The sequence below is a fragment of the Phaethon aethereus genome, assembly GCF_964289735.1.
Source record: "Phaethon aethereus genome assembly, chromosome: 2".
Lineage (NCBI taxonomy): Eukaryota > Metazoa > Chordata > Aves > Phaethontiformes > Phaethontidae > Phaethon > Phaethon aethereus.
In genome coordinates this window covers 165,434,909-165,447,703 of record NC_138582.1, presented here as the reverse complement: position 1 = coordinate 165,447,703, position 12,795 = coordinate 165,434,909, and the positions used below count along the sequence as shown (strand labels likewise).

Here is a 12,795-nt window from a genome sequence, read left to right as displayed (position 1 = left end):
CCACATCTACACGTCTTTTAAATACCTCCAGGGATGGTGATTCAACCACTTCCATGGGCAGCTTGTTCCAATGCTTGACAACCCTTTCAGTGAAGAATTTTTTCCTAATATCCAATCTAAACCTCCCCTGGAGCAATTTGAGGCCATTTCCTCTTGTCCTATTGATTGTTACTTGGGAGAAGAGACCAACACCCACCTCACCACAACACCCTTTCAGGTAGTTGTAGAGAGCGATAAGGTCTCCCCTCAGCCTCCTCTTCTCCAGACTGAACAACCCCAGTTCCCTCAGCCGCTCCTCATATGACTTGTGCTCCAGACCCCTCACCAGCTTCGTTGCCCTTCTCTGGACATGCTCCAGCACCTCAACGTCCTTCTTGTAGTGAGGGGCCCAAAACTGAACACAGGATTCAAGCTGCGGCCTCACCAGTGCCGAGTACAGGGGCACGATCACTTCCCTACTCCTGCTGGCCACACTATTCCTGATACAGGCCAGGACGCTGTTGGCCTTCTTGGCCACCTGGGCACACTGCCGGCTCATATTCAGCCGGCTGTCAACCAGCACCCCCAGGTCCCTTTCCGCCGGGCTGCTCTCCAGCCACTCCTCCCCAAGCCTGTAGCGTTGCATGGGGTTGTTGTGACCCAAGTGCAGGACCCGGCACTTGGCCTTATTAAACCTCATACAGTTGGCCTCTGCCCATCGATCCAGCGTGTCCAGATCCCTCTGCAGAGCCCTCCTACCCTCCAGCAGATCAACACTCCCGTCCAACTTGGTGTCGTCTGAAACTTTCTGAGGGAGCACTCGATTCCCTCATCCAGGTCATCTATAAAGATATTAAACAAAACTAGATAAAGATATTGAATGGAACTGGATGAGACAAGCCACTGGTTTATAGGTTGTTTCCATCCCGTTCCTCCTGCATCTCAATATTACTCTTTTCTTTGATCACAGTTTCACATTACATGAAAGTGTTGGCTAAGGATCCCTAAAAAAATCCATATCTCTTACCTGAACTGATACAGGGAATTTAAAACTTGACAAGGTTCTGGGTGGGTAAGGTTTTTTCCTTCTCTGCTTTACTTCACATTCTGACAACATAATTTCTCACTTTGTATTTCTCCAGTAATTTTTTTTTTAGTGGGGTAGGGCTCTCTATTGTTCCTTATTCAGTCCTGACCTTAGGCTTGATTTACCTTTAAAATACTGTGTATGGTAGATTTTTTTCACCTATCTTTTCACCCTCTCATTCCCTTGTACTTATAAATGTAGTAAGTGGTGCAGACACAGCCCTCCCTTAGCCTTCAGAGATACTACACACTGATTTTTCATCTTAATCTTTGTCTTCTGTCTCTTAGTCAGTTTTTGATCCAGTTCATTTGTTTTCTTTATCACAGTACGAGCTGGAATATTTTCTTTTTTTTTTTTCTGGCATCTGTGTGTAATCACAAATGCATTTGACCCTTGTAGCAGCTTTTGATTTTAATTCCTTTGTGTGAAACATAAAAAACCCCAAACACCGAAACAAAAACCTCTACAAAACTTCCAGAGAGCACACTTCAGCATTTTGCTGCCTATTCATGTGAAGCGTACATCTAAACAAGCGGTACTAAATATGCTTTTAGTTACATGCCACGCAGCCTACAGCTCTCAGAGCGTGGGTCTGCGTGACTGGTCAGACACAGAGACATGGTAGGAGGTTATCTGAAGATGTTTAAAAGCCAGAATGTGCATTTATTGCTAGTCATTGCCTCCTGTCTCATCTTCCTCAGGATGCTCATGGACCTGGCATGGTCTCCAAGCCAATTTGACAGCATCTAAATTCTCTGCTCCCCTCTGGTTTGCGGACACATCTCCTGATGTGCTTTTGTTCCCTCCTGATGTGCTTTTCCTTCCCTCAGACCATACAGGCAGCACAAACCAGGTGCTGTGGATCTTTGAGGCTTTCAGAGCTTCTTCCCAGTGCACGGGAGCCATCTAGCAGAGGGCTTGATTGATATTTTTAGTGGCTTTTTCTCAAAAAGGGAAAAAGCTGGTACTGTGAAAATTGGAAACGTTCTTTTCTGTGCTTGGTGACTCCTGAGCCCTGGCTGGGAAACCGCTTCTCTGGCTTGCCTCGAGCATGGGGAGAGGCACTGATAGGAACCCAGCAGAGACACTCCAGCTTAAGGAGAACACTTTCCTGCCAGCACCTTGTTGTACAGTTTTCTATGACCTCTTCCCAGCCTCTCCATATCTCCTGCAGGATAGCTCACGCCAGGAATTCAGGGCTGTAGTTACCCTGAAGTCACATATTAGCCAATGCAGTATATAAGACCCTCAAACAAAAGTTGGCTGCTTGGACTCTGCCCCTTTACCCACCCTGCCATCCTCACAATTAGCTCCTCCTGTTCCTTTTTCAGGTGAAATTTTGAAAATGCCCTTGCGGATGGTTCCGGGGTAGGGTGGCAGGAGAGGGGTAGGGCAGAAGCAAGTGCCCGGGGAAGAGCGGGGAAGGATGGGAAGCGCGGGGGGAGAGGAGAAGACCCGAGAGCCTGCGAAACCCAGCAGAAGGGCCCCAGCAGGAGATGCCAGGGGACAGCAGAGGACACCCAGGTCCCCTGTCATGGGGTGAGCAACAGGAGAGCAACTGATTATTATAATTATTTGCAACCCCTTTTAGCAAGGAAGAACTAACTGGCGGTGCCATGTATTCCCAAGCATTCTTCCCTAATAATACCCTTAACACAGCCTGTTCCATCGCTTTTGTGAGGCATGTTTTTCATCTTCAAACTCAATTTCATTTATTAGAGTCTTCACCGTATGTGACACAGCGTGCACACAACAAGTGCAGCACGGATTCATTTTAATTATCGTGTATTACCAGGAGGTACAGTGTGTTTGTGCCGGTGGGCGAAAGGGTGAGGAGGGGGTGTTATCTATTTTGTTGCTGTGTCACGTATCACAACTGTAAGGTGATGGGGCTTTCTGAATTGTGTTTTAAATTTGGAATCGAGACATTTGGTGGCTGTTAGTGCTCTATGCCAGCCGTAGCGCAGGGAGAAAGCCTCCAACCAGCAAGCACCCATGTGGCTGCAATAAATAGTCTGAGATAACAGACACCTCTCTGAAGTTTTTGTTAGAAAGTCAGCCAGAGGACTCCACTCCGGGCAGTGGCTAATGATATCTGAATGCTGCTCTTTATGCGAGTCTGATAGTATATAGGGTTTTTTTCAAACTGGAATGAATTTGTTGTAAGATGAGTCAAAATATCATTTCAGTTGGGTCTTCGAAGGAGGATTAGAAGCTGGACTCAGAAACCATGTTTTCTAGGCTGACTCTAACATTTTTTATTTTTCTGAACTGGAAAATTTTCCTTTCCTTTGCACAGAAATGAGGAGGACTTCTATCCTGCAGCTCGACATACCCCACTGGCTTTCTGCTCAGTGGTATGATGTAGATGTGGAAAGCATAAACTGGAGCATAATTTTAATTCAAATAAATTATTTTTTTGAGGAAGTTTGCCTTTTTTTTTTTTAACTGACATAACAGGTGGAGCCATTGTGAATGTTTGCTCTGTTAGAATTGCCTGTTGTAGAAGGGACCAATGCAGAAACCGGAGAGATACTGATAAACTGGAAAAAGTGTAGAATAAAACAGCGGAAATTATGAGAAGCTTAAGGAATTGACTTTGGAAGGAAGAGGTTGCAAGTATAATCTAGAGGAATTTGTGTATTTTCTCACTACTTGCATGCAGCTATAACTTTAAAAGTAGGGTCAACACTGTGTGCTTTGAGCAGTGTAGGAGGCAAAGCATAAACTTGCGGGAGACACAGGAACTCATGCAGGAGGGAAAATGGGGTGATACATTTTTCATCTTCCTAATGCTGTTGCAAACTTAAACTTTAAGGGACTACTGACGGTTGTGGTTAGGGCTGCTACTTGGTGTCCCTGGAAAGCCAGGAACCCTGTGGCTGTTGAAGAGATTTAATTACTCTGGGTTGATGTAGATGTAACTGAGAGCTGGATTAGTGAATGCTATTTCCTGGGCTGTGTTTAGTGAAAGGTCCCTTGACTGGTGGTGGGGAAGAGTAGACATTAACCCAACTCCACACTTACGGTGTTTTGCTGTCTGGGCCCTCTGTCACATCTAAAGACAACCACCAGTAGTCCCTACCAAATAATAAGGTAATGTATAACAACTGTGCTGAGTATTATTTGTTATTAACCCTTTCCTCAAAACAGTTAAGGGAATTCATTAAAGGAGCGTTTACTCTTTGATGCTACAAGTATGTTAATGTCAATGCCAGGGAAGTTGTGATTCATAGTAGACGGAAGCAAACCTCTATTATTTTCCATCCAACTGGCACAAGTACTAGCTGCAGTGAGGTTATGTAGCGTGAGCTTTGTCATACCCTGTACACAGCAAGGGGTGTGAGTTTGGGCCAAATCTTTACTGTTACTGGTGCTTGAGCCACTCTGGCTGAAGCAGTTGCCATCATCTCGCTATCCTTTGCAGGTAGACAAAACTCTGTTAAGCAGCAGCTTGCTGTTAATCTTTGCAGGATTATTTTACTGAACTCAGCATCTCTAAGACACAAGCCCTGGGGAGACAACACCAACATATGGATTCATTGTACACCTATTTAATGGCAACAGAATCAACCTAACACAAGGAATACTGAGTCAGGAGCACTGGAGATAGAGGGTCTTAGTATGTATTTGTAAGGTTCAAGCACAAATGTGAATCTGTTTTGGAGAAGATAGCATCTGCTTATTAGAAAACATATTTCTGTTGAATTTTTGACTGCTGAGTACTAGCAAGAAATGTTTCGTATTATTGAAAAATAGATGGGTTAGTTTGGCAATAAGGGAGTAAATAATGTGTGACTGACCAGAAACTGATATGAAGCCACTGTTATTCTCATAATTTTTTTTTAAAGTTCTTTTAATATGATCAATTAATTCTCTTACTCTGGAAATTCCTATAGAAAACTTCCTAAAAGACATTGTATACACCGTAACTGTGACACCAACATTTTAGTGAAGGTGGTAGGAAAAAAAAAGATCATTTCCTTTGGAAAGAATGGCATGTTGCCTAAGGATTATCTACACACGCACATACACACACACATACAAATGTCATTGTTTTGGCTTGATCTTACTTTAAACATTGAAAAAAAATTCTACTATACAACCATAGAATAGTTTGGTTTGGAAGGGACCTTTAAAGGTCATCTAGTCCAAACTGTGCTAGACCCTCTCCAACAGGTCCATGTCTCTCCTGCACCGAGGGCTCCAGAGCTGGACACAGCACTGCAGGGGGGTCTCACCAGAGCAGAGCAGAGGGGCAGAATCCCCTCCCTCGCCCTGCTGGCCACGCGGCTTTGGGGGCAGCCCAGGACACGGCTGGTGTTCTGGGCTGTGAGCGCACATTGCCGGCTCATGTCCAGCTTTTCATCCACCAGGACCCCCAAGTCCTTCTCGTCAGGGCTGCTCTCAGTACCTTCATCCCCCAGCCTGTATTGACACAGGGGGTTGCCCTGACCCAGTTTCACCTGGCCTTTTTCAATGTCATGAAGTTCACATGGGCCCACTTCTTGAGCTTGTCTAGGACCATCTGGATGGCATCCCCTACTATGGAAGTTTTCAGGTTTGTTCTCTACTTTTGTTTTGTTATTTTGTTTCCCACTGACATGCAGAAATTTTTCAGTGAAAAAGTTGACAAAACAAACCAAATCCTAACTGGAATCTTCCAAGACAACAAAAAAGTCGTTGTGTTTTCAGGTGGAGTTGATCAGTTTGAGCAGTCTGTGTTTCAGAGAGAAAATCTTACTGTAAATTAAAAAGGAGTTTTATGTTCTTTATCCATCTTATATTTAACTGATGGAAAGCTGAGGCCATAGGTTAATATGATACCAAGGTGGTTTGTTCTTAAAAGCAAGAGTTATGGCTGCTTGCTTCTTAAAGACCTCTGATTGCCTGGCATGATTGATTGAAATCCAAACCACTTGCTTTGAATAACAAATTGATTGTTGTGTGCATTTTTGATAATACAGCAATTTGTTCTCTTGGGTATAATATTCTAATCCCCGCTTCATTTATCAACAATGAATCAACAATTCAGCTCTTCCTCAGGCTGAGGTTTGGCATGGTAGCTGTGACACTCTTGCACAGTTCCGGACTCCGTGGTGAAGATACCCCCTCCCTGCAACATCTATGCACTCGTCTCAGTATGCATTTCATAGCACTCTTTGGCACCTACCATATTGCTTGTTTTAGACATGTAAATGTTTAAGTCAACAGCAGACATCAGAATTTGTCTGTTCTTGAGATTTTAAATTTCTTGTTTGTGCACAGAGTCTCTCTTTCCTCCCTACTTCTGTGCTCTGACTCTGTTCTCATCTTCTGATTTGGTTGACAAGGTGTTGGTTCAGTCTTTCGACCAGCACTGTGCTCCAGAGCTTCAGTCATCCCTCAAAGAAAATGGTCAACGCACAGTGACAGATCTATGGTCCTCCTGGTCTTAGCATTTGCAGCATGAAAAGCTGCAGTTCCCAGGGAGTAGTGCATGTTAGTCAAACTCAGGGTACCCCATGTGGTGACCATTTCATAACAAGTTGCAGAACCTCTGCAGTTGTTGGTCTCTCTCTTTTTCTCATGGTTGTGCCGTGTTCCCTCCACACCCCCGAGTCTGATGGGTTTGTGTTACTATGTATCCCAAATGAGATACCATCCGTCCTGAGGAAAGCAGAGGTCCTTCACCAGGAGAAGTGGAGGGTGAAAGGAGATGGAAGACACAGCATCCTTCCCCCATTTGTGGTGATTGATCACAGATCTTTAACCATATTGAATACCTGGGTATTGCTGTCAGTCAAGATGTTTCCATAGAAAGCCCACATGTAGGACCAAGTGGAAAAGCATACAGTCTGAAAGGATATATGCTCTGATAACTTCTCAACACCATCATGTGCCCTTGTAGCCACAAGCTCGTGGACAGTAATTCCCTCTTGGCATGCAACAGGGCAGGGCTTTTCCACTGCTCGCAGCTTACTGAGAAAGCCGCAGCACATCTGTTCGGTAGCTTGAGCCATTGAGCATTCTTTGCATAGCCTGCCTAGATAAGCTGTCACTCTTGATTTTTAAAACATTTCACAAGAGAGAGTTAGCCTAGAATGGAGAACCTCTTCTGAGCACCATCTTGCAGAGGCCCTTCTGCTTACAAACACATGCTGTGCGAGGCTACCACCATCATGTCTTATGTCAACAGGGGATCGTGTCCTCTCTGCTGCAGCAAAGCACACGGGTGTATCTACCCTCCGTCAGTCACCTGCTGTCCTCTGTTTTGCATTTATTATATTTCTAGATCAATGTTTTTATCCACTCTCCCATGTTGCCATTCAGATTTTAGAGATGCTCCTTAGAACGTCTCTTTTCTTCAGACTCTCTCTGGAAAACAGATTTTGCTTATCCTTTTGAGAAGTTGGTCTCCTGTTCTTTCTCTGGATGTTAGACTATGTTGACTGGGGACAGAAGAGGGACTGTGTACGCAAAGGCTCTCATTAGCCTGGGGATGCTAATTTCCTTAAGCCTTAGTGATAGTCAACCAGGGAATGATCCAGAGCACTTAAATTCAGCTTGCTCCTCTGAGTGTCCCTAGAGAATTGTCTGTCTCTCTCCATTGCCATTACGGATGACTATGTTGGTAAATATTTGTCTTTATGAATATTTCCTTGTTTGTTTAACACCTTTAACAGGGTGATTTTTTTCTCTTTCTTTTGCTTTATACTGTATTTTTTCCACGCTGAGCAGAATCCACCACACTGGGGGAGTGGGCTGCTTTGTTAGTATTACTACATTTTGACTTATAGTTGGTTGCGTTTTTAACCTATGGAGTCAGGAATTTCTATCACAAACTTCAATTAATATGTATCTCACCAGTGTAGAGTCTAAGAGTTGTGGACAAGCTTATGGTTTGGTTTCACTACGTAGTGCTATACTGAATTCAGTTACAATGTTCTTGGTTAGAACAGCCAGGGACACGGCTAGATGACGTTTCCTACAAACGTTGCCCACATCCCTGCTGCTACATTATTAAATGGGTCAGATTTGGAGTACAGAGAGTGCTTAAAGACCTTTGAAAAAAATATATTTGTTTTTACAATTTGTAAAAGTTAAAATTAGCAAAACAAAGCAAAAGCATGCCATTCGTCTCTCAATTACTGTCCCAATTGTATATGCTGGTTGCTGGATGATATTTGTGAATGTTATCATTCCCAGAATGTACTTGTTAAAAAGCCATTTCTCTATTTCTGTTGCAGTGAACTATTTTGTAAAAAATGGTACAGAAGATGTGTTAATGTGCGGCAATAGCACTGATGCTGGGTAAGTGCTTTAAAAAGATCTTTACTTCTGATTTCTTTTTTTGACTTTTTTTTTTTTAACTATGTTTTCCTTCAGTTCTGTCCACTTCTTACCAGCATGAAGTGTATATTTCAACTTCCTTGTGTCAGTCATAATAGGAGGTAGGATAATGACAATATTGTGCATAGTAATACAATTTTCTGGACTGCAGGGAAGGGAAATTTGTGTGTGTCACTTATTCAGGTCTAAAATCTTTAGGGGCCTTATTACAGTTCTTTTTCAATACATTTGAATTTCTCAGTAAAAAAACGGTGAAAACTAAGTAACACTTTGGTGAGTGGAGGGTATTTTAGGGGAAATGAAAGATGAATGGAAAGAGAAAAGTTGGAGGGATTTAGACTGATGATGAATTCTTGGCTTTTGGCAAAGGAAGATAAATAAATCAACAAATGCCAGTCCCAAAAATAACATGCTTTGGAGGTGGGAAGGTACTCAGTTGAGACTTCTGATCTACATTTGTACATGATATGTTTATAGACTACATGTATTTAATTTTCTTATAATTTAGACGAAGAAGAGATCCAGAATAATTCCTGTGGTATACTAACTTACTCTGCATAAAGGACTTTATTCATATCCCTACCATCTGTAGATGCTAATGGTTCCTCCTGCATCCAGTCCTCAGGGTCTAAGTGCGTTGTCTGAGTGTGTGGTTTTATTTGACGGATTCTCATGATCTTGATGGAAATGGAAGAGTTCGGGTGGGACGGAGAGCGATAGGATCTTATGTGGGCAGAGGAGATTATAAACTGTGCAAATATTGTAGGCTGTCAGGAGTTGTAGGAAAAGGAAGAAAAGACCTTAGACTGGTGGGATGGATGAGATTTTGATTTAAATACGTGAGAGTATTTGAATCAGGGAGGTGGATGACCTCGGTCAAGTGAGGGGAGAAGTTGAGATGATCTACTTTTGGAGGGAGATGTTTTGAGTTGGTAGAAATAAATATGCAAGACTGAAAAAAATAAGTGTGAAAAGAAGCACGCGTGCACAAGGAGACAGCAGGAAGATGAAGGGAAGATAAAATCTAAACTTGCTTATGGACAGGATGGCGAAAAAAGCCATGGGGTCCTGGAGAGAGACATTTTACTTTCTGCTGCTACTGTCTACACCCATATTTACATAAAACAACGGGAAAGCTGTAGTGTCAGCATTCCCTCTGCATGTCTTGTGTGTCTGATCTGTATTGCCAGTCTCATTTAGACTGTAAGCTCTGTGGGCAGAGGGCCATGCTTTCCTCTTCGTTCCAAGGAAGGTACACTGTCAGCATTCATTAATTAAGTGCTTTATTGATTATAATACATTGCACTTATCCAGGCTCAGGCTGGACTCTATAACTACTGGGATGTTTCCTGGGCATCCCAGGATTTGGCAATCTATCTATGCTGGTGGACCTCAGCCTTTGCTAGCCAATAGGCAATAATATGGAGGAAGAAATGTTCTGCACAGCAAGAAGATTTTGCACATCATGAAATATTACACATTGTTCTCCCTGATGACCTGAATTGTGATGGTGGCCAGCGGCTAAGGTCATGTACAATGTCAAAAGGGTTGATTAGATTATAGAGAGTTTGTGAGGCATAGTTTAGGAACTGCTGCTTTGGAACTGCCCAAATGGTGGAAAGTTAAATACCGATCCAAAATCCATGGAGTATCTACCTATTAGTAGCCTGTATGGATTTAAGGGTTGGGTTCTAGCAAGGCATATTAGCAAAACCACTTTTATCTCCTTCCCTAGAAAGTCAATAAATTGCAATGTCAGCAAAAAGCCATGACTGGAGAAAGCCTCTAGTGGAGGCACTATACTATGTGAGAAAGTCACAGCCTGAAACAGCTAAGGGAGAACTTCCAGCTCTCGTGTATAACAGGAGTAAAATGCCACCCCCATGTTTAGAGTCCTAGTGCTTTTGATAAATACATAAAAACTATCGGTGTTTGTGCCATTAAGGGAAATCCCCTTTCCCTTTGTGCATAAGTTCTTTCTTCTTCAGCATCTTGTTGTTTTAGTTAAGTATTTGATACAACTGGGTAAAGTTTGGTTTTAAATGCCTAAAAATGAGGAATAAATATGCCTGCTTACACTGTTTTTTAGCTCAGGACTAGCAAGTATTGTCTCACCTGCTATACTTTGCACAGAGTTCCTGCCAGTCATCCTGTTGTTTAAAGACATGGAGATATTAGGAAGATGATCCTAAGGCCTCAGAGGACTTGCAAAGTTGTGTATGCCCACCTGTTTAGGACAGAGAGACCATCATTTACAGGCTGACATATCTAACAGAGTGGGATTTGTTTTTTCTTATCCGTCAATGGTCAAAGCCAAGAGCAAACGCTTCAATAGTAAAACACAAAATCTGAATGTGTAGGACCTTTTGGGACAGGTTGCACCACAGGATCGGGGAGGTGAGTTAAGAGTGAGTGGATGCATCGGACTGTTGTTCCCCCATCTGTTAGTAATGCAATTAATGGCAAGTGAAGATGCTTAAGTTGGGAACACATCAAGGCATCGGGAAGGGGGATCAGGAAGGACAGTTGGTGAGGTCACGTCTAAGTGTTCGCAGCATTTTTGGAGTGTGCTTCTGCACCCAATTTGGAGCTTGAATTTGTCAACCCCTGGGGTACCCTGAGGACCCAAAGGAGACGTGAGGAAAGGTGGTGTCATGTATGCACCCCCGGAGGGGTTTGCTGTTAGAGTGAGGCATATCTGTGTTGTGGCTGGGATATTAAATCTCGAGGTAATTGACAAAGCCATTTTAGTGCATTTTTAAAAGCATGTTAATGACTCTGAGGTTTGGCTGGTTGTTGTTATTATAGAAGAGTGAAAAAAAAATTCTAAATAAACCTACTATGGCAACTATTAGGTGATGAGACTCAGATGGTCTGATGTAAAAGTGTGTAGTGATGGAGACTGCAACCTGAGCTGGAGCAGCAGGCTGAAATCAGCAGGGAAATGATCATCACTAGATGCTCTATCACAGACAACCTAATTATCTCCAAGGTGGGGCCTTTATTACATTACTAGAAGGGACTGTTTTCTGAACAAGCACCCAAGCTGCCAATAAAGCAGGAGGTAATGGATCTAGCTAATATTGATTCTAGTTCAGAAGGGATTTGAATAGATGTATGTCACTCAGCAGTAGCAAACAAGTCTCTAGTACTTTAATTGGCAGCTGGAAGAAAAAAAAATTTATGTTTTTAGGTATGCTCAAGCAACCTCAAGAAGCTACATTAAAAATCACATTGCAGAGACGTGGTAGGAATACTGTGGAGATGGCATATTTCTTGTTTGCACAAGGACTAACCTGTCTGTGGGTTTTCCCACATGATGCCTCAGAAACTTCCTTCACGATGCCTGAAATTTGATTTTGTTTCATTTAATCAAATAAAACTTCTGTGTTGTTTTTAATTTTGTTTATCCATCTGCATTTTTCCCCTTGATGTACTGCAAGAATTTGTTTTGTATTTACAAGGAACAGATAGTCCAATGGAAACAAGAGGTAATGTTTAGAGTAGAAGGAAAATCAAATAATTGTGATCAAAGATGCTCTTTTGCTCAAAGTGAACACTAGTGACGCGTGCTCGCTGTTTCACATCAAGCACAGTCAGAACACTACATTAATGGAAAAATCCTCTGCTCTCAGATGTGTGTCACAGATTGGTCAGACACTGGAAGCAGTTCTAGCAGCAAGGCTCTTTTATTAAAAAAAAATGTAGTGTATTTACAGAATTATTCATGTTTCTAGATGTGTTTCAGGGTTAGATTTGGTTGTTCTTTTGGATGTGGCTGCACTGGAATTAGTCCAAGTTGATTCTCTTTGCACTTTCAGCTTCCTGTATTTGATTTTGTTAAAATAAATGGAGAAAGCTCAGATAGATTGTCTGATTTTCAAAGAGATTACAAATTCTATAAATTTGCATTTCAACTTCATTCCCAGCATAGTGGCTTATCCAATTTGAACACCTTGTTTTAGCCCTGAGGAAGGTCCAGTAAGTATCCGGTACTATGATCAAACTGTACCAGATATTAGCTAGGAGTAGAAGCTGAAACCTGCTCTAGCCTTTATGAGATCCTACCTTAGCATCAAGTGGACTGTGCATTGCAAGGGTTGTAGAAGAGCAGGTTATAGCAAGTAGCATCATACACTGCCTATAATCCGGCATCACCGGCCTTTTGAAGGCATCTACCCTACTGTACGAAAGTTTGCTCTTGAGGGCAAAATTACCAGGTATCCACAGATGAATATTTATGGAGATAGTGCCAAAGGGAAGGCCTGTAGTCAGACACAGTGCTTTAGGATGTGCTCAGGGACCTACAGCCAGGACAAACCCCGGCACTCTGTGCCTGGCCCCAGGCAATGGGACATGACCAACAGCAGGCGAGAAGTGAGGGAGCCTCCAAGGGC

General features: G+C 42.7%; 1 protein-coding gene across 1 annotated transcript in view; it reads left to right on the top strand.

Moving 5' to 3' along the window:
* The window catches only part of SCN5A (sodium voltage-gated channel alpha subunit 5), a gene marked incomplete at its 5' end in the record, with an annotated part of 185,797 nt that overhangs the window by 32,438 nt on the left and 140,564 nt on the right, over positions 1–12,795 (top strand). Inside the window, one exon of the mRNA XM_082015636.1 lies at positions 8,296–8,359. Within this exon, the coding sequence (XP_081871762.1) occupies positions 8,296–8,359 (64 nt within the window). The remainder of the gene's footprint in view (positions 1–8,295; positions 8,360–12,795) is intronic.